General features: G+C 43.4%; 1 protein-coding gene across 4 annotated transcripts; it reads right to left on the bottom strand.

Annotated features, from left to right (window-relative positions):
- Nucleotides 1-172: 172 nt before the first annotated feature.
- Nucleotides 173-23,320, bottom strand: mfge8b (milk fat globule EGF and factor V/VIII domain containing b). 4 transcript variants are annotated; one of them, XM_076733234.1, is made up of 11 exons: nt 23,132-23,320; nt 15,010-15,132; nt 14,616-14,747; nt 13,680-13,712; nt 7,378-7,491; nt 6,518-6,699; nt 6,202-6,357; nt 5,901-6,045; nt 4,327-4,529; nt 4,075-4,230; nt 173-3,013 (listed from the first exon to the last, which is right to left on the bottom strand). In XM_076733234.1, exons 1-11 carry the CDS (start codon nt 23,199-23,201, stop codon nt 2,870-2,872), a joined length of 1,458 nt encoding a protein of 485 aa, XP_076589349.1. In that variant the 5' UTR covers nt 23,202-23,320; the 3' UTR covers nt 173-2,869. The 4 variants fall into 4 exon arrangements, with proteins under 4 accessions (XP_076589349.1, XP_076589351.1, XP_076589352.1 ...); XM_076733236.1 differs by having other exon boundaries at nt 4,327-4,511; XM_076733237.1 differs by lacking the exon at nt 13,680-13,712.
- Nucleotides 23,321-23,851: the final 531 nt, after the last annotated feature.

The following is a 23,851-nucleotide window of genomic DNA, read 5'->3' as shown; positions in this document are numbered from 1 at the left end:
ATTCCTTATTTATTCTTAATTTTTAGATACAAAGGCCAAACATAAAAGGAATCCTCTTAGAAACACAATACTGGAATAAAAAAAAAAACAACACCTTCAAATCCAGTTTAAATTCTATGAGGTCAACAGTCAGTATAGCAAGAAATGAACTCATATAATACCAAAAAACACATCAATGTCATCAATTTTTTCGATCAATCATAGAAAATCTGAACGGCGGGGAAACGAGATATCTACAATACTTTGAATGTTGATGAACACCTGGAAAAAAAAATGAAGCTAGGTCACCAATCAATTCAAATCGGCTGAACTTAAACTGAGTAACACGAGTCAGTAAAATGCATGCAGACGTGGGTGACGGGGTGACTGCTCATGGGACCGTCTGCGACAATAATAAATATTGTACAGTGTTTGACACCAACATCCATCCTCGACCTCTCAGCGGCACTGCTATCCCCTCATGCATTTTTTAAGGATCTTGAATTAATATTCATTGTTATCAAAACTAACACAGTATAATATTGCACAAGCCCATAATTCATAATTCATGGGGTGGAAAGGTTTAGAATACTGTGACGGGGGCAGCAGAAGCAGATGATACGGCGGGTCGTGTCACATGTCCAGTGGAACCGTAAAAATCAGCTTTAATTTGGTTTCTCTCTCGCGGTCTTATCAGCGCGGCCTCAGCTTTCAACTGGAGGCGTAATGTTGGACCCTAAAATAGATGGTCTGCAGCAAACATTAACATCTACTAATATGGACAGATGTACTGTGTATTAATACTAGAAAAACGACTTTCAAAGCTCAGTTTAATCCAACAAAGAAACCGAACTGCGAGTTTATTTCCTTTTTTCTTTGTACTCTACGTGTAGTAATGAACATGTTTACTGTTTGTTCTTCAATGCACAATTCTGTTTTTTTTTTGTTTGTTTTTCTTTTTGGTTTTTGGATATTTCAAATGTCAAAACACAAACATCAAAGTGCCATAGAAAAAAAGTGAAGCAGTGTGAACACAGCTAGAAGCACAGCGGAGTGAGCGTTTCCTGTACACAGTGACAGATCTGCTTTGACCTGAGACCATCACATCCATCACAAAGCTTTCACTTGCAGCCTCTATGCTACTGTTAATCTCTCAGTTTATCATGCTAGCCAATTAGTAACGCAATTATTGGATTGTTATTGATTTAATACTATCAGTGTAGTCACTCCATGCATCGATCTGAAGTGACCTGAAAAATCTCAACAGTCCACTGATTCTAAACTGATCGTAAACAGACAGATTTTTTTAGCTGAGCCATGTCATCAAACGTAATACACATCTGCTGCAGCAGCCACTAACATCTGAACACTGGGATGACAGTGTCACATGACTAAAAACGAAGAGATGTGAAATCACTGTCGTCCTGTTTTTGGCTGAACGTCTCACCGGCAGCAGCAGCAGTGTGTGAATCTCAGTCAGCAGCTATCGTTCATTTCCTCGAGAGCGTCTCCTCTCTTTCACTCGCCGATGATCTCAAACTGTTTTTGTCCCGTGTCTCTAACATCCTGTCTGTCCATGAGGGCGTCTCCTCTGGCTCTGACATCACATCTGTTTGGCTGTAATGCTTCATTGACTGATTATGTCCCAGTCAGAGATCTGATGTGTTTGATTAACGGTTCATTGTGTGTGTCTGCGTCAGTGCACCGTACGCTATATTTTTATGAACCCACAGAAACAAATATCTAAGAGGGAGTTGGCACAAAATTAGTTGATGACTCTACACTGATTTGGCCTCTAAATGAGACTGGCCTCAAACAGAAATAGATGGAGTTTGAATACGCTTTCATACACATGTTCAGTAGAAATGAAGGTCTGTATACTGTAAATATTGGGATGTTTTCTCTTCTGTTATCGGCTGCTACACGTATACGTTTTACCAGAGTGAATACTATATTTACACCTTGGATGTTCAGTTCAAAGAAATGAACCGTAGGAAACATGAACTAAGGATTTTAAACCACTGCAGAGAAACACAGGGAAAACTGAAGGGCACACAGTGGGACACCTTCGAGTCTCTTCTTTCTGCTCAACAAAGACAAAAATATGGCAAATTTGCTCGTAAATTGGTTTTAAACTTGCTATTTTTTTCCTCTAAAGAGCGACAAGCATGTTTCTTTCCATATGTAAAGACAAAGGTTACTTGCCCATATTAATCAGATTTTCTTCACTTTCTGGTGAAGAGAAATAACCAACCATAAGTGTCAATACATCCTCTGAAGACAGTATATATTCGGTGTGTCTTGAGCCGAGGTGAAGTGTTGGGTTATGGGACGAGTGCAAGCTGTTACGTGGAGCTTATGTACATCACCAGCCGTGGGTCTTGGAGGTTCAATGTTCCAGGTAGAACTGATCTAGGATCAGAGTCTCGGCAGCACCAACTGATACAGCAGCAGTCCTGTTACCCCTGACCTCTGACACAGGGACGAGGGGGAGTTACCACCTTTGATTTAGCTGGTAGGTGGAATAAAAATCTGACCCCAGCTCTGCTCAGTAACAAAGACGATATAAAGTCGTTTCCTGAAATGATCACAGATTTGGTTCAGGTGGAAAAGAGGAGTGGTCAGTTCAGGAAATGAACAAAGAGGGGACACAGTGAGCTAAACTCAATCAGGGCCCTGATAACAGTGGTAAAGGGTAACATCTCCCACCTGCAACCGGCCAGGGTTGGGGTGGTGGTGTGCTACTCTGGTGTTTGCTGCCCCCTAGGGCTGAGAGCAAGGCAGTGCAGGTGTGGCTCAGGAGGGAGAGGTGAGGCAGGGAAGACGAGGAGGGAAAGGGGGGAGGAGGTAGAGAAAGGAGGAGGAGAGGGGAGGCGGCTCCAGGGCGGCGCTACTCGTCACAGCCGAGAAGCTCGATTCGCAGGGTGATGCGCTCGTGCCACTCCCATGGCAGGATGCGCACATACCGCCCGTAGAACGGGGGCTCGAAGATGTTCTTTTTGTGAACGTTGTTGTCGCTGTTGCCTGGGAAGATCTGGACAGAGAACAGCAGCCAATCAAAACAACACAGATCACAGCTGCTGTGAGTCTCAACAGTCCAGACAGTAAAAGACTTTTCATGCTGCTTGTTTTCTCAACCAATAAAAATACTGGTGTCTTTGGAGTTCAGGCCAGTCTTGTTTTCCTCAACTATCTGTCACACATATTGCATATACTTAATCATATTTAAGATTTTTTTGAAACTTTTTTTGTCATGATTAAAGCACAGTTAAAAACAACATGGCTTAAAATCAACTGCTGCTTTGGGATTAGTTTTCCTACAATAACATTAACAAAGGGAAACAATGAGCATACATATATGGAAGCACTCTCTGGCACAATGAAAGAGGGATAGAAGCCAAATTTACTGAGGAAAAGCAGTGAGAAGCAGAAAACCAACAGCGAACTGGACACTGGCACCAGGAAAAATCATTTAACATGAACCTTAGAAACAAATGCAAACATTATCCCATGAAAGAGACTCAGATCATAAACCCAACTTCAATTATTTATGTTTCATCAGTGAAAACTGTCGGTTCCATCCTAGACTTGATGACTTCGTTTGGCTGTACTTGCTGCACATCTGTCAGGTGAATAGATTTTGGATGCATTATGAATGAGTGCAGGAAACTAATCGAATCCAGCATCGACATAATTGGTTCCAGGCGCGTAGACGAGTACGTCAGATGCAAGTTTAGCTGTTACTCTTTTCTTGTTTCCACACAAAGACCACACAAATAAAAAACCCTCTGTTAAAAACCTGCATCCTTTACTTTTTTCACAAAATCCAAACCCACATTTTCTTATTTAGTATCAGATATCATTATTATTATTATTATTAGAAGTACATGTTCTTTTCTCTCAGAGTTTTTTTCCTATCAGGTGTGTATTTGTCTGTCTAATTATCTCAATAATGTCTCTCACGTGGTCTCGTAACACTTCTGTTTAATTCCTGTTGCTGTATTTTTGTTTTTAATTTCCACAGGGATGAAGTCAGTTTTTAAATTTTCTCCCTCCACATTTAAGAGCATGTTTTCTGGCCACAGCTGGACTGACCTTGTCTGTCCTTGTGGTCTCGTCCTTCACGATGGTCCAGGACTGTCCGTCATCGCTGTGAGCCACTTTGAAGGCTGTGACAAATTGGATGGAGCCAAAGTCTTTGGCCCCCTGCGTGATGATTCCTGTGACCTTTTTGGGAGACTCCAGGTCCACCTGACGACAAAGAAACAGCTTTGCTTTAGAAAACACAGCAATAAGAAAACAAAAAAAAAAACAACAACAACGTGCAGCTCTGTCCTCCTCTCCTACCTGCAGCCACTCAGATCGGTTGTTGGTGGCGGCGGTCCAGGCGTTGGTCTTGCCCTGTTTGTCCAGCCGGGCGTAGTAGGGGTGCCAGGTGAAGGCCTCGATGCCCCAGGTGCGGAAGGTGCTGGAGGCCGTGATCTGGCGGTTAGACACCAACCGGGACTTCATGCCCATCGGCTCTGAGCAACCTGAAGTGTTTGAATACACTGTGGAGGTGAGACCAGGCAGAGAGACGGAGGAAGAGACAGAAAAAAGGAGGAATGGAAAGAGAGAGAAAGAAAGTATGATAGACAGGGGACGGACAGGAAGCGGCCCAGGCCAGCCAGTGATGTGAAGCAGCAAACAGACGCCCAGAGATGACGACGGCGTCGAGGGTGCGAGCAGCAGATGCAGTGGACAGAGATGTGGCAAACAGGTGAAACCATAAACGAGCAGCTTAAAGCTGAGCTGAGCACACATGGTGGAATCTAACAGTGGCTTATTTGTTTCTACCATCTGTGGTTCAAGTTGATCACACCCACATTATTAATTTATACAGTGATCCTCCGCGAGCAGAATGTGAGCAGAAACAAACTTGTGGAGCCAAATGTTCAATCTATAAAGGCTGAAACAGACTTTCTAAAGAGTGTGGGTTAGGGAAGCAGCTGGGCATGCAGGACAGATGAACAGAGGGTCAAAGATGCATGAAAAATGTTCAGCATTCAGCCGCGCTGTCCAGCATCCTGTAGCTGCTTATGCAACACCCGTTCTCATTTTCATAACATCATTTTACACCTCAGTTGACTCACTCAACGGAGTGGAATCACTTGAGTTCAACCTTCAGGAAACAAACTCTCCTTGCAATATTTCATTATGAGGATTTTGCCTTTAAGCAAACGTACTTTGAGAAGTGTGTGAAATGAACTCATGCATGCTGGCTGTCAGACTGACAGGTGACGGAAAACAAAACAGTAAAGCAGTTTTGGAAACATGCACAAACTGGGAAGCGTGACGGATGGCAGAAGAACAGACACTGATCTGATTAATGAGACGACATCGAGAGAGACGAATAGTCAACAGTGGAAAGAAGCCAGCCGGTTCCAAAGAACCACACTGGCTTTACATGAAAGGAACAGCAAGATGAACAGAAATGTGTTGCAATACAGAAGACTTAGAAGAACCAAGTGTTACATTTTCCTGCTGAGGTGACAGTTTTAAATGATGAATATGACCAATTCAGTGTCTGAATCATTAGCATCTAGTGTGTAGTATGCTTGCCAGTATTACTTTGGTAAAATATGGTTTTCATAAACACACATCTGCGCTCAAAGTTACCAAGTATTGCAGCCCTCTGAGTAATATCTTTTGAAATGTGATCAATCAGGGAGTGTCGATGGCTGAAAGCAATTAGTGAGGAAACATGGGCGCTTAACGCTGGCTTAAAAAGAGACTGGCCAATTTTTCCCACCTGGAGTTTGAATGACTTCAGACGTGAAAATCTTGTTTCCGTCACTAATAAACATCAGCCCACTGCACACACTCAGAGTGTGGATGTACATGCAGCATGTGTGTGCGGCATGCTGTCTGTGTGAGTTTACCGTTGAGCTCACAGCCCACCAGCTCCATGCGCAGGGTGCAGGCCTTGCGACACACCACAGGTATAATGCGGATGTACTGGGCAATGATTGGGGGGTCAAACAGGTTGGTCTTGGTACCATCGTTGTCCACGTTTCCAACAAATACCTGCAAAGAAATGAGGAACCAGCAAACTGCGTCAAGTGTACTGATCATTTCTCATTTGAGCCGATGAGCGATATTGATGAGCAGTTTGTAAGATTCATGTATTCTAAACATGACAATTCAACTGAAACTTTTCTGAGCGGTGCTGTGTCTCCTTACATGGTCCTTCCTCTCTCCTTCTGTTCTGTACAAGGTGTAGGTCTTGCCATCCAGGCTGGAGGCCACCTTGAAGGCCTTGATGAACTCGGCTGTCCCCATGCGACTGGCACCCTGCGTCACGATGCCTGTAAAGCGCATCTTTCGTTGCATGTTGATCTAAAATTATGGAAAGAGAGCCAACATTAGCAAATTAAGTTTCTTGTTCGGATAGAACTTCTATCTGAAAGTTCACCTAAAGAATCAAGTGACATACAATCAAGGCAGGCGACACTATGCACTCGTACAGTTTCTCCCTAGGTCAGTCCACACGCCTCACCTCTATCCATGGGTTCTTGTCATGTGCAGCAGCGCTCCAGGCGTTGACCAGGCCCTTGTTGTGAAGGCGAACGAGCTCAGGTCCCCAGCGCTGCAGGCCCAGCATGCTGTAACGGACTGATGAGGATGAGATCTGGGACTCAGCGATGCCCCCTCCCTCCAGACCGAGCAGAGAAATACAGCCTGTAGGGGAGACGTGGGGGGCAGATTCTGACGTCAGAGTAAGATTTCCCACTGTGGCCCTGATGTGAATTTGGCATTCAATAACCTTCAGAAACCTGACTAAAGCTTTGCATGGCTTAGTGCTCACACTGTTCAGAAATTATCTACATTTGCTAGCTACACCATACTTGCAACAACCTGAAATTCCACTGCTGTATTTAAATTCAGACCGAAGAGAAGAATATGCATACACAGAACGAAGAGAAATGTCTGGCCTCATAGACACTCAGCCATAACTCCTGCGTGTACTCTACCTTCACTGAGCTGTGTAAACTATGAAGTCATTAAGGATGCAGAGCTTTGAATCAGCTTAACTGAATCAAGTATTGATTCCTCATTTGGCAGGCTCTCTTAATGCTGCCTATTGATCATTCTAAAGTGTAGCAGCTTGGCTGCCTTCTCAATCCAATTAAAATGAATGTCTTCCTTCAGTTGTACTTCTTTCAATTAATATATGTATATCTATTTAACTGGCAATAGTGCACCATTACATGTCGGTTCATTGTGCCTGTATGTACATGTGTGCTTACCTGAATATGTGAAACACACATATTTTATATCCAGTAAAATTAGTTGTACTTTCAGGTGACAGTAATTGGTAACATGATGTATTTTTGAGCATTGGCTGATCGCACTTACGCAGTTGGCAGTGTTTGCCCACATAAGGAGACGGGCAGTGGCATTTGAAATCTCCCTCCAGGTCCCTACAGGAGCCACCGTTCTCGCATGGCTGGCCGGCGCAGTCATTCACATCTATGGAGAAATAAACCACACCGTCAATGACTGTAGTCAAACATGAACAGCTTACTGGTCAACTGTAATCAGCCAGTCTGGAAGCAGATCACAGTCAGAGGTGTGAGTGAAGATCACATCATGCTTAATAGACAGGGTTTGACATTTCTTCAGCTGCTTCACACTGAGGTTAGTTGAAGCCATGCCAACAGCACTGGAGGTGCAGCAGAGAGAAGGCTCAAGAGAGGAGCTTGTTTCTTGTCATTGGACAGTAGATGTAGACTTGGTCAAAATGCCTGGCACCAGTAAACCAGCTGTACCAGGAGCTCGTGTCGTCATGGTGTGAAGTATACGATGGGAAAGTCCCCAGAATTAATGTGTTAAGCTAAGTGAGGGTGAAGGTGAGCTTCACAAAAAGTCCTAAGCTCCTTACATGCTGTCAAAGAAGAGTCAAGTATCATTCAGGGCCATTTAAGTGCAATGTATGCTTAACTGCCTTGTAATTCTCTGCATTGCCTCTTGATGGCGCCCCTACCAACACTATCGGTCCAGCTCAGAGTGTGTTATGTGAATCAGGGAGAGGAAAACGAATCAGCAGAATGAAACAGGAGTCAACTCAAACTCCTTTTCATCTCTCACCCACATAACTGTCAGTGTGACTAAACCAGCTTTGAACGCGCTCTGTATTGACCACAGACACAAGGAGCAAGGCACAAATTTAGCTGGTTGTATAGAAGACGGCAAACCAAAAGGGGGATTTCAGTGAGTCTCTGGTGCTTTAATCCTCAGTGGCTGTTATTATGGAAGAAAATGCACGCAAACAACCGAGGCACACCGATGTTTTGTTTCTATCCAACAAACACACACGGCAGCATCTCCCTACCCACATGCTCTCTCCATAAATAGCTCCGTGTCCAAACGTTCATATTCACACAGTCACAGGAGGAATACAGTGAAATGTGCATCCACAAACTCTGGATAACGAGGTCCACAGTCATGTCACTTCTGGCTCTGGGAGCTTATACAAAATCACATAAAACAGACTATTTCTAGCAGCAGCTGCGGCTGAAAAATGTAATCATCAAGCTCTCTACACTTTGTAAATAAGCTCTGATCAAATTACTATCTTACAACAATAAGGAGCAGCTACCTCTGTCTGTATCTGGAACTGTTGATATATTTAAGTTTTTTATTTTAGGCTACAGTATTCGACATGAGGATACTAAGAGTAAAATAAAAACACTGTCACAGAATGTGTAGTACCTATCTGGTTTGGTCAGTTTTGGATACATACAGTTAAGTTGCATCATCAACTAGAAGTGATCAAAGGTTACTCTTGTAGACAGTTTCATTAAAAACAGACAGCTATTTCATGAAGATGGATGAAAAGATTCATTTATTCGCTGCATGGGGCACAAATAGAAGCACATTAAGTAGGTTTCTAAAGCATTGCTAACTTTAAGAGGCTGACAGGACAAAATGCTGACATGCTCCATGATGTCAGGGTATCAACATGTGTTCCTCACCTTGTGACAAACAGACCGAGATCCCTCTGCAATGTCAGAGAAGACACACCAAACAACCCAGAGGCCTAGATCAGTAATTGATGACAGACTGACTGAAACTCTGGGCCTGACGTGCGTCAGCTGCTGGCTCTCCAGTAAGAGGATTGGGCACCAGGAGGACCATACAACCTGGTCTGCTCCGGGGTCTAATCCTGTAATGTGACAACCAGAGGGGGAGCAGCTGAGGGAGGAGCCTGAGGAGCACATTGCATCACAGAGACAGGTAGAGGAACAGGTGGATGCACCACAACTACAGAGGCTTGTTTGTTTGTTTGATAATTTCCAGAGCTACGAATGTCTGAAATGTACACACGTGGTACTCTGATTAACTGGAACCGTGAAATGACCATCGAGATGCTTCAGGGTAAGAATGTTGTAAACTGTCACTCAAGAAAAACAATGTGATCTGTTATTCTATACCGAGCAGCTCCTGCTATCAGCACACTGTTTGTACAGACAGATTTTGGGGGGGCAGAGCATGTGCAAGACACACCACCACTCAATGGCCTGTATCCAATAAACTCCATAGCTTGTAACAGAAACAGCACACTACCACAATATTTAGAGCGTCAATATCTGTCCCAGCATGAAGCGAAAACCAATACTAATCTCATGCAGCTTGTTTGAAACCCGACCCTAATCGATGCAAAGCCAAGGTCAGCTGGCAGCGCACATGGTGATCAGCAAAGCTATCCACGTCCAGGATGTGTGCTGCAGCCTGCAGGATTTGGGCCTAAAAAACTGTGTGAGTCTGCATCTGACGGCTCAACCTTGCTTTTGTGTTGCTGTGCAAGAAGAGCGGACGGTGCTAGATGATCGATTCTCCAGACCTCGCGGTGTGAGGCCCCAGCCCACAAGGTACTCAAACAAAGTCCTGAAATTAACCCATCTGTGATGTTTACACAGAAAGTCAAAGAGCAGCAACTGTGTGAGGAGTGAAACTAAGGACAGTTGTCCTTTGTCCCCACAAACAGGATGTCCAACACTGTACAAAAATACTAAATTATGGTGTAATTGCTATGAACCTTCCATCTTTTAGACACAACATTTACAATGAGACTGTTGCAGAGAAGAAAAGTTAGTCTTTTCCTTCAACCAATGACAACATGAAATAAGGAAATTACATATTTTTAATCATTACTCTCACAGTTGCCATGGTGGTTGCCATGGGGGGGTGTCTACCATGCTGACCAGATAAAACCACAATGGCATTATCAAATAAAAAAAGGCAGAGAGGTTTCCAGATGTGTAATTTGCTGTGTGGACTGGCTGCAGTACCCCAGGGAGTGCCAGCAGCACCCAGAATAGCTTTGAATCGGATCTCCTCCAGGAAGTGAGTCTCTGCTGGAGGGATGCGGCGCTCTGAGATGAAACTTCTGATGTCATGAAGCGTATTTACAGAGCATAGCATTTAAAGCTGCGTTTCTAAGTGCTCACTGTGAATAGATCAAGGCACGGTGACTTTGGATCCTGTGCACTGGTAAATGACAGCCGTGGTTCCTCAAACAGCCATGTCTGCAGCATTTTAAATATCTATACTGTTACACTTGTGCAGCTTGAACTGTGTGTTTATTTATTACTGTAAGATCCGCTCACTTTAACTCAGAATCTATATTTTCTAAGGTAACATGTATGCTAGATTTTTCTTTCTAACAAATATACAGAGGGAGTTTCAAGAACATCTTTGTCAGTTTGATGACACTTTATTTCTCTGACTGAGTCATGACTTCATGTCCTTGTGGCTTAAATTACAGAAAGGGCGTCTTGGAAGTGCTACACAATGGGATTCCCATGCTGAACATGGAGAGTTTACCACATTGTGGCAACGTAAATACATAAATATGGTTGTTATATTTTCTGAAGGATCTCAAGCAAAGTGCTCAACCCAAAAACTGCTGAGTTACAGATGTGAATGTGCAGCGCTGAAATCTACGAGTGAACACCAGCATGTTGATTAAAAAAAAGCTTATTTTGAATAAAAATGTGCAGTTTTTTTACAGAATTTGCTGGTTTAGCAAATCTTGAAATTCATAATTCAAAATTGAACAAGTCTTCATAAACCAACTTGACAGCAGGGCTCAATAACTGACTGTTTATCAACACACATAATTTCAGATTCCACACTTGAAAAAAACTGCAGAGTTCTGTCGTGTCAGCTGTACTGTCTTCATATTTGTAAGAGCACCCTCTGTAGTTAATTATTATTCAAGCCCTCACAAATCTGTTGCTGTTCGCACGCTCATGTTTACCTGTGAACGTTTCTCATCTGTCAAAACACCTCATGACGGCTTCTGTTACTTAAGATCATGTTGGGTTCCGAGGTAAGCAGCTTTGGAGACTTAACAGGACAAACTCACTTGTTTAGTGCAGACAATAGTAAACCAGGATATGCATGCCAGGCAGACACAGATCCATGACGGCACCAAGACACACACACACGCAAACACGCATATACATATATATCATACACACTGTGCTGCACAGGGGGCATCGAGCCCAGTCTGCCCACACTACCACATCCTGGGAGGAGCTGAAAATTCTCCCAAAACAACTGAAAAAGCAAACACGCCCCCTTCAGCGACTTCCAAGAAGCAAATAACTACCTTAATCTGTTCTGAAAATCTGGGATTTAGAGAAGCAAGAGAAACACTCCTTCCCTCACTGTTTCCATCCATCTGCTGTGGCCCAAAGTGAAGTGAACAGCTAGACGTCCCTCTCTTTCTCTGCATCTCCTTACTTGTGCTCCCCCATAGACACAGACAGACACAGGCAAACACACACACACACACACACACACACACACACACACACACACACACACACACACACACACACTCTCCTTAACTGCAACCCATAAAGGCTTTTAGGCCAATTTGACAGGACAGTCAGAAGTGCTGCAGTCAGACCTGAGTAGTGACTGTGACATTGTCAGGAGGGCAGACTTAATTCACCGTTCCGCCTCCACGTTCACTTTTCCGCCCGGCAACAGTAACAGCGCTGACGTTGCGAGCGCTCAGCGTGGACCGCCACTTTCTGTTGGCTAGGCTGGCACGAGGGATGAACCGTGTGTGTATGTGTATGCTAAACAGTCTGTATATGAGATCATGAGCTGTGTGTGGTTGTTCATGTGGGATGAGCAGCGCACACGTGATTAAGCTTTTTCCAGTGGAGATTTTCTTGCTCTCTTGATCTGTTTCTCAGAGGAATTTTAGTCCTTGAAGGAGAAATTTATTCAGCAGCAAAGTACATCGTAACTATATTTTGATAAAAAAAACCTTTGTTTTTGACTTCCTTTCCATGACTGACAGTAGGCCTCAAAGGAGAGGATGGTGCGGTTTTCCACCCTCTATTAACTTCTCCACCTTCCACTTCTTTACTGTTGAGTTTTCCTATTTATAGTCCTCGCAGTGTTTGTGTGAGAAAAACACACTCTTCTACACCTGGCTCCAGCTTTCCAACACCTTCTTATCAGGCTCTGTGTTTGTCTGCTTTCTGATCAAAAACCAGTTCATCCTCCAATCACACGCTCCCTCACACCCTCACAGCTGACCAGTAAAAGGGCGGCGGTGGCATTTATTTTTTTGTTTTGTTTTTTTAAATCAATTTCTGCACCAAAATGCCTGTCTCGATGTGCATTTTCATATATGAAGAGAGTGTGAGGATGCTGGTTAAGTGTTTAAGTATGCTACAGCTGCCCGGGCTCACCACAGTCACTGGTTCTTCTGCAGCCCGGCTCCTTCTCTGTTTCACACAAACCATAGGAGTCGGCTGCCATGAGCCTCACTACTTGCCCACACACACACGTACAAATTAGAGAGCACTTAAACTGTCACAACACAGTCATCAGTAGCTGTGAATGGAGGGGCACCTCCCTGACCCAGCAGTCCTCAGGGGGCTTCTCTTAAACCAGCATGGTCAAATAAATTCCCCTCATCATTATCCTTGAGGCATTATCTAATTAGTGTAACTGCCTTCTCTGCAGAGGGCTCTTACTCTGACAGCTGAGCTTAAAGTGCCAGCCAAAGATCTTGTGAATGTATGGATTTTGATGAGCTGTGATTTGTGGCTCTCAGGGGTAAAAGAAAATACAAACAACAAACACTTGGCTGTATTTCTTCAAAGTCAAATGAGAATGTATGAAGCATAAATATGGGTTGGGGAATTCTAAATTAAAATAGATAGTAACTTTGAAGTAAGTGAACTGGCTCAGAAGGCATAGTGTATGTATAGCTCCACTGAGGTTTGAGGCATGAGGGAGCTGAACAACAAATCTTTTAGTATGAAAGGACATCTTCCTGTCGGGGGTGGGTGAACTGATAAAAAGGCGGTGCATCCAACGCCAAGATAAACTCACTGCCGGTTCAGCTACAAGCCTTGACTCTGAAACAAGGCAAGATTGTGCTGAACTCAGCAATTCCCTGTCTGTGAGTATGTGTGTATGTATGTTCATATTGTTTGTGTGTGTGTGTGTGTGTGTGTGTGTGTGTGTGTGTGTGTATGTGTGTGTGTATGTGTGCTGTTGAATTCCTCAGCCTCCGCATGCAGCCGAGAGAAGAGAGACCACCTGGTCCAAGTAGGAAAAGAGACCATAGTGGAAAAAAAGAGAAACACACAGACATAGTTCTCTCCCATTTCCACAGTTACCTTTTGGAGAAATTAAATCTGCCCCTTGGACACCTAGGATAAAAAGGCATATATGATCAAACACAAAATACAGATAATCTTTTCCTAACAGTCCCACTTGATCCCTGCTAAATCACTCCTGGCCACTGTTATTCTGCTGCCTTCTCACGCAAACAGTAGCCATCTGTCTGAGTGCAGGGCTGCAGGCAGTTGGAGGAGCGCAGCACATGTTCCCACCGTTGCTTCCCTCTCTTAGGCTGACCCTGGTTGAACCAACCTGGTCTGAGTGACGTGTGAATGAAGCTCCCATAAGGACGACAGCTGTCTGTCTGGTGGCCAGCACCCACAGCAGCTGTCTGCATGTTAGTGTGTCAGGTTGGGTGGATAAACAGGGACCTCACTAGACTTGCCAAATAGTTGTATAGCAAATTATATCTACAGTCGGTAAAATAAGGAGCATATCAGCAACACTGAGACTTAGTGTTGCTGATATGGGTGAATTTATTGTGCTGCCGTAGGTGAAAGCAGTGCGGACGCAAGACTAATGACTGTGATTAACAATCGTGTTTTCAATACCTCATCGGACAATCTTAATTACAATTTTAGTAAAAATAAAACCGCCCGAGGAAATGTTTAATCGGTATGAGACGGCACCTAAGATATGCCCACTGAACGAGATGTTTTGCAGTGTTGTTGTGAGATTCTTTCAGTGCCCACTCATAGACGGCCTTTCCATGTATTTATGACACTACAGTGGTGCGTATGGAAATGTAAATACACTGAAAACTTCTCACCTGGCCATACCAAAAATACAAACAATAAAAGTAATTGTGTCAGAACTAGACTCTTAGCCCTGATCACTCATTTATAACACAACTCTACATGAAACACTGACAGTTGTTGAAGAGCTGTTGATATAATCCTGATGACGCTACTGAAGAGGGAGCACAGACTTACTGTTCTGGCAGTGGACTCCGTCGAAGCCCGGCTGGCACTTGCAGACGTACTCGCTGAAGACGTCACCTCGGCGGGTTTGACCAGTCACCTCGCAGATGGCATCGTTCTTGCACGGGTTGGGGTTGCAGGGACCTTTTGGACGAGAAGAAAAACGCAGGAGAGGGAGGACAGAGTTTAACAGAGGTTGAGCAGTATTAGTTCTCTTCAGGAATCGGATTAGTAAATGTAAATGTCAGAAAATGCAATTAATCTCTGAGTTCAGCATTTGACTCACTATTGAGCTTTAGAGCTTCAACAAATCTAAGCACCAGTAAGTGATCAGTCCTTGTCTCAGCAGCGAAAAGAAAAACCCTTCAGATCTGAGGGTCACTTCGACCTCAGAAACCGGGCTTACCAGTCTCAGTCTCATTGCAGGTTTCTCCAGTGAAGCCATCAGGGCAGATACAGATGAATGGAGCTCCTGCCCCGGTCACACAGGTTCCACCATTACTGCACACGTTCACCTTGCAGTAATCACCTGGAGAGAGAGGGAGAGAGAGTGACAAGGTGACCACCACAGTACACAAAACTCGATGAGCAACATTTTTTCTCATTCAGAGAAATCTTCAGTGTTTTGGTCAACATCTTGCTCTTACATGAGAAGATGAGTGGGGGATGGTTCAGAAGGACATGTGAGATAATATCAGCAGAGCTTTCAACAAAGGCAAAGTTCACTCCATTTTGGCTGCTTTCAGTGAAAGCTGGAGTGTGTCAAACAAAACACCACCAAGAGAGAAATACTGTCAAAGAAGGGCATATTATAAAACTGGTTGTGAATCTGGTTTGATCCAGCTGTGGTTTGCGCGCTTCATTTCACATTCAGAAATGCCTGACAGCTCAGCATTTCCCGTCAAACATCTGATATTCCCAGGCTCATATTTCAGGACAGGAAGAGGAGGATCAGATGCTTGGCAGTTGTGATTTGTGAGTAGTGTTGGCATTATGCATGTTTATACTGTGTTTAGAACATTTTGTTCCTTGTGCAGTTTTTAAGCGTTAAAAAAATGTTTATGTATCTGCCAGTTGAAGTTTTCAATAAGAAAGAGTACAACACGTTCTGAGAGAGCATTAGCTGAAATTAGGTTTCCTCCCATTATTAGGTTTCTTCATTCCATTCCAGTGTTGTGCTGCTGAATAAAGAGTAAACAGCCTGCTGCTGGTCGGATGTGATGGTCTGAACAGCTGAGTAAGCCATCACTACACTGTAAACACAACACAAACACTGGATGCTTCCACCGGCATCACTGCTGCCTGGCCTGAACCTGACAATCTGGCAGCTCTCTGGGCACGAGGGAAATCATGTCAGCTCGCAGTGGGTGGGGGAAAAAGAGGCGTGTAGCGGTTTTCAAAAGCATGAGGACTGAATGAGCTAAGATTTACAGTCAGAGAGAGTTTTATTCCAAAAGGAAACTATGACTGCACTGCTTACAAAATCCTGAATGCCAAAAATTGGAAATTAAGTACGATACATGAGTGAGATAACCTAGTTCCTGTCTAAATTAATTTTAGCATCTGGTATGCAACAGAACAATGAACCAGTAATTACATTTTTCTGAATATAGGCACAGCACATAGCATTTTGGGAGAGAACTTTTCAATTATACCCTATTTTGACACTTTGAATAATGAGGAAGTAAATAATTTGGAGTCTTTTAACACCCATGAAGACAGGGAAGACATTTCCAGGCTAAGACTTATCATTTGGATAATTGTTTAGGAAACTGAGGTTGGACCCCAAGTGTCAAATTGGTGGTTGTGGTACCACAGTGTCTGCCATACGGGCTAAAAAGGATCTCTGACCCCGTTTTTTCAGAGATTCAGCAGCGGACCTCTTCCCACCTCAAATAAAGTAGACTCGTGGGAGTAGATAAATATTTTTTTTAGACTTCTATAATAAAAGAAAGTGGCGTTTTAGTCCTGCCCAGGGTGTAATTCACAGAGGCCACAAGGCCACGGCTGAAAATGGCATTTTGAAGAGACTTCTGACTTCCTGTGCATCTCTGTGCCCTCTCCATCTTTCTACCCCACACTGCTGCGCAAAATCTGGTCTCAATTTAGTATCCATTAGCAATTGAGGAGATGGAGGGTAGATTTGCATCCTCTTCACTTAGAGAGAAAGGAGAACGAGAAAGAAAGAGATCCACTTCGCCAGCATCCTGTTTGGCTGTTGATCCACTGAACCGCACTTCCCATGGATGTCCAGTCTTATCAGTGCTCTATCCAGTGTCATGGCCTTCACATGCTTTCACATCTCATGGGACTTTTAGGCAACAGGCTGGGCTGGCACCGCCAACACATCCTTATCCAAATTTACTGTTTGTTTATCTTTGGGAAGGAACACAACCTCCCTCCCTACATTGGCAGGCAGCTCCCTCCAGGAAATAAAATGACCTTCCAAGAATATTTCAATGGAACAATCTAACTGATGAACTTGAAATAAAATCCCAAGATAAGAGAGACAGCCAGATCCATTTAACTGTCTCTGTAAACATAACTTGTGGTCTGCCCTGTCTGAGGGGTAATTTAACATGAAGCTTGCTTGGGTTCACTGACGAAATGAAATTTGTGATGTATTAGTCAAGGTGGTCAGCCAAGAGACAGTGGTCAAACCACCAGAGCCTCCTTAAAAATCCCCGAAACGATGCCACTTTCTGTAAAAAAGACATCTGTATAACATTACGCAGGAATGAAGAAGAGTATTTTTACGCTATTCACAACTCTACACAGTAATACGATGGACTTTAACTAATTTTGATTTGCAAAAGAGTGACGGGACACACTCAAAACAAACAAATGCTCGGAATTCAGCCAACTGAAGAAAGTGCAGTTTCGTATTGTGTGATTTCCACCCCACATCAACTGTAAGCTGCTGTTTCAGAGGAAACAGAGACTTCCCCGCGATCTTCACGACCAGCAAAACAACAAATACAGTTTCAGATAAGCATGAGTTTATTTTACGAGCAAAATCTGTGGCTGTAGTTTCAGTTTAGGTTACTGAGAAAACACTGCTGAAGAACGGGCTTAGTTTCAGTTTCAGCAACTCAAACTGACACACCACAATTCAAAGGGGGCTCATGTTAAAAGAAAAATATAGATATAGATATAGATATAGATATATATATATATATATATTTCCACACCAACTTCGAGTGATATCTAGCCTTGCAGAGAATTATTCTATTTATCTGCAAGACTAGGTACCTATTGATGTAAGTCAGAGATGCTTTTTTTTTTTTTTTAAATAACCAAAGTAATCCATTGTCCAAAAATACAAGTATGGCCCCCGAACTTCAGGTCCTGTTTGTCCAGAGGTCTCACTAACCTCTGTAACAACTCAGGCTGCATGTCGCTGCTGACAGTGAATCCTAAATCCCTTTATCACAAGAACCTCAATTAAAACAAGCCTGAGCATGTTAATGTTGTCTTGATATTTTGGTTAATGTGGGTGTGGACCTGCAAACATCATATCTGTTGTTTTCATTATATAAACACACTGATAGTCTCTCCAGCACAGTGTGATATACCAAAGATATGAGTCATCTGAGGGTACAACCACATACATCGATTTAGCAGCATTTAAGATTGCAGAAAAACACATTTAATACATTTGTCAAAATGACACCAGTGCTTAAAGCACCCAGCACGGTGCCCCACTTTGTCCCAACCACAGTGACAGATTAGGAAGGTATGTGGAGTTATGTTTGGCAGGACAAGCCATTTCCACAGGGCATTGTGCTTTTCTCACTCCTTATGAGTCATGGTCTGTGCCTTTCCCATGATGCCTCAGCCCAAGAATGGGCTTCAAATACCACACCAAAAACACAAAGCAGTTAGAGCCAGAATGGCATAATGATTCAGTCCCCAATGAGACCTACTAACAAGAAGATGTATGTGATTCTGCAAAAACTTAAGCCTAAGATGGAAGGACACAACTGCAGCATCATCCTAAAATAAAGTCTTATCACACTGAATTTAGGTACTTTTAGTATCTCATTAGTATTAGCTGTTATGGTGTGATACTACTTGATGTGCCTACAGCTCTGCCAATATGACCTAAACACTGACATGTTGTTACCTCCATACAGAGATTTTACCACTTGCAACTTGGCTATGAAAGCTTTGAGAAAACCAGGCTCATACCTTAAATGATTGCCGTGGTTGGTATTTGGCTGCAAGTGGCGGGGTTTGGCATGACTGACCTACCAAGTCTTGTGTTTACTTCTTTTAAACAAATGAGAAGCAGCACAACACATGCACATGTTTCCTGTAGGCACTTCACGGAATAATGAGCCACTACGAGTTATTTGGCTGCTACTGAGAGGATCAACCAGTGATCTGAGTTAACACACTTACTCTCTGACCGTATCAGAGCCAGGGCGAACGGACAAAAAGGAAAGGTAACCCTTTGACAGGGCTAAGCAGACGTCACAACAACGCAGTGAAACACCTCAGGACTGCATGGTAAGCCTTGGTCGAGGAAGTCATTTAAGGGCTCTGCGCCAAGGCTGAGACTGAAGACAGCAGAGCCATTCGAGGACAAAGAGTGGGGGTGGACTCTTTGAGGACACTCGCTGCAGCTCATACTAGAGAAACAGTGACTGGTTATGGAGATAAAACAGCGCTTTGGATAAAACTGACATAAATGAGCAGGCGATCATAATACATTACACACATTATATATGTTTGTGTGTGTGTGTTTGTGCGCATGTGTGTGTGGTTACGTCAGTGCTCATATCTGGAGTATCCTGCGGCCTGACAACAGTAAACACTCTGCCCTCCGCTCTGTCACGCACACACTGGCATGCTGAAGCGTATAGGCTGGCAGGCAAGTGTGGGAACTCAGTGTTCCAGAAAGTCAAAGGGACTCACGGACTCACACACACACACACACACACACACACACACACACACACACACACACACACATCCAGTCCTTGTTAAAACTGTTAAATATGTGCTGAAGCATAATAAGAAGGCTTGAGACCTGTAGACTGCTCATCAGGTCTAATGACCTGCCACTGCCAAACTGCACTACTGGGTGCTGCACACTTAAGGAGGAGTAACGGGAAGTAGATTTATCAAGACCAGGCCTACCCAAGTCCTTAAATGACCACTTCTCCCAATATTAAGATCAGCAGGACTCCAGCTGCAGGTGAGCTTTCTGTAATCCACACGTGCTACTCCAGCAACACAGCCATCTGCTGCGGCTCCAAAAAAATAAAAAACACGGGCCAGCCACTAAAAATACACACACTCGTCACGCACCATCAACAAAACAACAAGCCTTTCTCTGAAGTACTGTAACTGAAAAAGAGCCTGGAATAGTAACACAGCAGCAGTACCTGCTGTCTATACTGGATCAATACTCTCCTCAGGTTGCCAATTTTCTCTGATAATACAAACACAATGATTTTGTGTAAACAAATATTTGTGGATTCAGTACCGCCGATTTTGTCCTTGGCTCAGTGTTCACCTCACATGACAGCGAGTAAAATATTCAACATGGCAGATTGGAAAGTGGGGCGACAGACACTAATAAAGCGGCCCAAATTAGAAGATACTCCATATTGCAATGAAACATTGATTAAGGAGGCTATTCAAAATTGAAATGGGAGGAAAGGGAGCCCATCCTGTCCTGAGGGATTTGGTGGGAAAAGTACTAATAAAGTCATCAGTGCTGAAGAAGACATCAGCCTGAAGGGAAGACCCAGTACAGGCAGATGGTAAGAGCTAGATTTAACAATGGAACAAACACACACACACACACACACACTCAAAAACTTACTGACACTCAGGGTACTCAGTGTATAGGTACTCAATCAGACACTGTAACTAACCCCTATTTTCATTATCAATAATCTCCTTTTTTCTTGATTAATTGTTTTGTCCATTAAATGTCAGAAATAATGAAAAATTATGATTTCCTAGAGCCCAACGTGACTTGTTTAAACATCTTGCTATGTCTGCGATAAGCTTGGCCTCACTGTTTGAGAAATGACTGAAACATTTAATTGATTATCAGAATGGTTAATAATTCATTTCCTTCTGACTGAATTTTTTCAGCTCTTCTCCACTCTTGGATTCGGTGTCATGGGGTTTTGATGTCATAGTATAGTATCCAATTCCAGATTATATTGCACCAATATTCAACAATCTAACTTTATCCCAAATTTTAGCATTTTCGAAATGTGTTTTCCAGATTATTGCTCTTTCAGGGAAGCCAGTCCTTTAATAATCTGTATTGAAATCCTGAATAATGAATTTTTTAAGGTGGTAACAAGAGAAACTTTATTAGTCAGAAGAAGCAGTATCAGCAAAAGAAAAGGGCATGAGGACTTTACAAAGTACAAATCCTCTGTTACACGACCCTAAATAAAAGTCACTGCATGATTTGACTGCTGCAGTGCAACATCAATCAAATGTACAGGAAATTAAATTCCTGGTTAAGTAAGCCCAATAACAACAACAATACTGGCAATTAAAAGCACTGAAAAGTGTTAACATGCACCTGCCTACTTGCACAAATAACACACATACACACACTCCTGCCATGCCATTGGCCCAGCTTCTGGCTATATTTAGCCCTGGTTCACTCCGTTGCCCTAAGTGGTCTTGTTGTGAGAAAAGACTGGCTCAGCCCTGACACAGAGCGCCATTTTCCACTTCTCTCCCCTCAGCAGCAGACAGACTGGACAAGTGAGCTACAACCTGCTGAATTGAGGCTAATGAGGTAAAACACAGGGGGAAAAACCTCTCCCCTCAGCTCTTATTCTGCCCCGTAAACATTTTGCATGACACAGCAGCAACAAGTCCCACCTCCCCCCCAGCTCCCTGACAGTGTGGAAAGGTCTTATTGAGCGCTGTTGTGGGTGGAAGTTCACTGGCATGTCTGTATTGGCAGCTGCATCCGGAAAAGTGACTCAACGTTGCGGTCAGTACAACCACACCTATTCTCCACGGCTGTCCCATCCCTGAGCATCGAGGAACAAACATGTTGGGATGTGCGCTTCTCTTCAGGCCACGTGCATTTTTCGACTTCAATTCAAACAAAAAGGTTTTGAAAATAAGCGCATCAAACATTCATGTAAGATTACAGCAAGGGAAATTCTGCAGCCTGTGTTTGCACGCAGGTCTATGGTCCAAATCTAAGTTGAGCAGAATAGTTTTTGGGTGGCAGTCATCTATTTTTCCCACCATGCTTTGTAAAAAAAAATGTGTTTGTCACCTGGTTCCACGTTATTTATCTGTAAATCTCCAAATCTGATGTCCCCTGATGAAGTCACATGTTTGCATCTGCAGGCATGACTCGAAATGAAGCATGCAGGGAAATGCAATATTTTGGTCTTGCCAACTGTAGAGGGTTAACAAGGGCAATGTTTCTAACGCAAATCATGTAAAAATGTTTCATAAGCAGATTCGGTGTGACATTCAGGTTCAGTAAAATAATTCTGAGCCCATGTCAGGATTACTTTAATCACACATCTTACATAACATGATCAACCACTTGCTTAAGTTAACTTATTTTATACAACACTTTGATCCCTGATGGAGGAAATGTCAAACATTGGACTGTTTGTCAGCTCAAAAAAGTCCAAATGTTTCTTCTGACAAAAAAATACACAGTCTGTCTTTCACACAGCACCAACCCAAGTTATGAATTCTGCCCTTTTCCAATGTGTAAAAAGTGCTTAATGGAAAAAGGAACATTTGGAAAATACAACATCACACCAAGGAAAACATGCTTGTGTGACAGTTGATGCCTTCTCCCTGATCTGTGAGCAGAAAATGAAGGCGGGAGAATCAGGCCATTTCATCCTTTGTCCATCGGCCTAAATGTGTTTGATGCATGGAAATGCAAACAAAGCCAAGCGCCCACGGCATGAGGTTAACACTGGACAAGTATAAAAGCCAGCCTGTATGTGTCATTCTCCTTAAGAGGGGCACTCTGCACAAATAATGTCCTGAGGTGGTATTTCTATAACACACATCCTGACATGAGCACCTGGCCTACAAAACCTGAAAAACGCGCAGATGATGATCAATTCCAAATTATTATTATTTTGATTCCTAAAACTGTGACCATGCAACTGTCTCATCTCGCAGCTTCAGAGCCAAACACTGTCTCACTTCTCACATTCCCACGCGTCCTGTCAGCTCATTCAAGGATCGCTTGAACTTGTCCACCTACAAATGCCCGCTGCTCCGTTACTTTGGCGACGAAGTGACGGTGCCCCGCTCGTGCCAGGCTGAGATTCAACCATCACATTACCAAACACGCTGAACTAGCGGGTAAAACACACCGACGACCACTGAGCACATTTCCACTGAGTGAGTCTGAAAGGAGCGAAAAGGACGCGGAAAGGAAGGGAGAAACTTTATAGTACAACTCAACGGAAAGGGCAACTCTCAGCAGCAACGGTCCGAGGACGCTAACGGCGGCGGTTTGAACTGTAAACAAACACAAAAAGGCAACTTACCGTTCACCCCGAACACCAGGCAAGCTGTGAAAAGTTGCAGCCACAGGAGAAAACTTATCTGCTCCTTCATGGCTGCTGTTTCTGTCAGCCGAGCGTTGGCTTTAGTTCGTTAGTTAAAGGGAGGACTGGACCGTTGGAGGACAGCGGCTCTCCGGACGTTGTTGCTACTGAGGCTCGAGCTTGTTGTGCGGCTCTAAAACTCCCAGGCAGCAGGCGTAGAGAAGGAGCACGTGCGCCTCAGCTCTCAGCCAATAGCAGAGGGGATTTTAATTGAAACCCCGCCCCCTCTTTCCCGTAGCCGATGGGGAGGAAAAAAAAAAAAGTAAATTAGCCTGATTACCCTGGAAACAAAGGAAGCGTTTACGGCTAATGTGCTGCATTAAATTGAATTTCTTGATTAAGATCTTTAATATAAAACCCATCACAGGAAAATGATTGCTCCCCTGTTTTGGCAACATTTAACCTATGACCTAATTAATTAACTGTTTCCACTGGGTTGCTTATGGCATTCTTTTCTTGATTAAGGCCAAGAAAAAACAGCAGTAGTGCAATGTAACTAAGTATATTTACTGTACTTGAGTATAAATTTGAGGTAGTTATACTTTACTTGAGACTCTTCTTTTAATGCCACTTTCTGCTTCTTCTCCTATGTCCTACTAGAAGAAATAAATAGCTCTTTTTACTGCTATCTCAAATGAGTTGTGCATGTATAAATTAACT

This window comes from Chaetodon auriga, chromosome 6, assembly GCF_051107435.1.
Source record: "Chaetodon auriga isolate fChaAug3 chromosome 6, fChaAug3.hap1, whole genome shotgun sequence".
Classification (NCBI taxonomy): Eukaryota; Metazoa; Chordata; class Actinopteri; order Chaetodontiformes; family Chaetodontidae; genus Chaetodon; species Chaetodon auriga.
Note: the sequence above shows the minus strand (reverse complement) of the source record. Positions and strands in the feature narration are given on the sequence as shown.

What these genes read in the sequence shown, in the direction of transcription:
- mfge8b (XM_076733234.1), bottom strand. Translation starts at nt 23,201, where the DNA reads ATGAAGGAGCAGATAAGTTTTCTCCTGTGGCTGCAACTTTTCACAGCT. An exon ending in AGATTTAATTTCTCCAAAAG is followed by an intron (nt 7,492 to 13,679) that starts GTAACTGTGGAA and finishes ATTTCTCCATAG; the next exon opens with ATGTGAATGACTGCGCCGGC. An exon ending in AGACCACAAGGACAGACAAG is followed by an intron (nt 3,014 to 4,074) that starts GTCAGTCCAGCT and finishes TTCTCTGTCCAG; the next exon opens with ATCTTCCCAGGCAACAGCGA.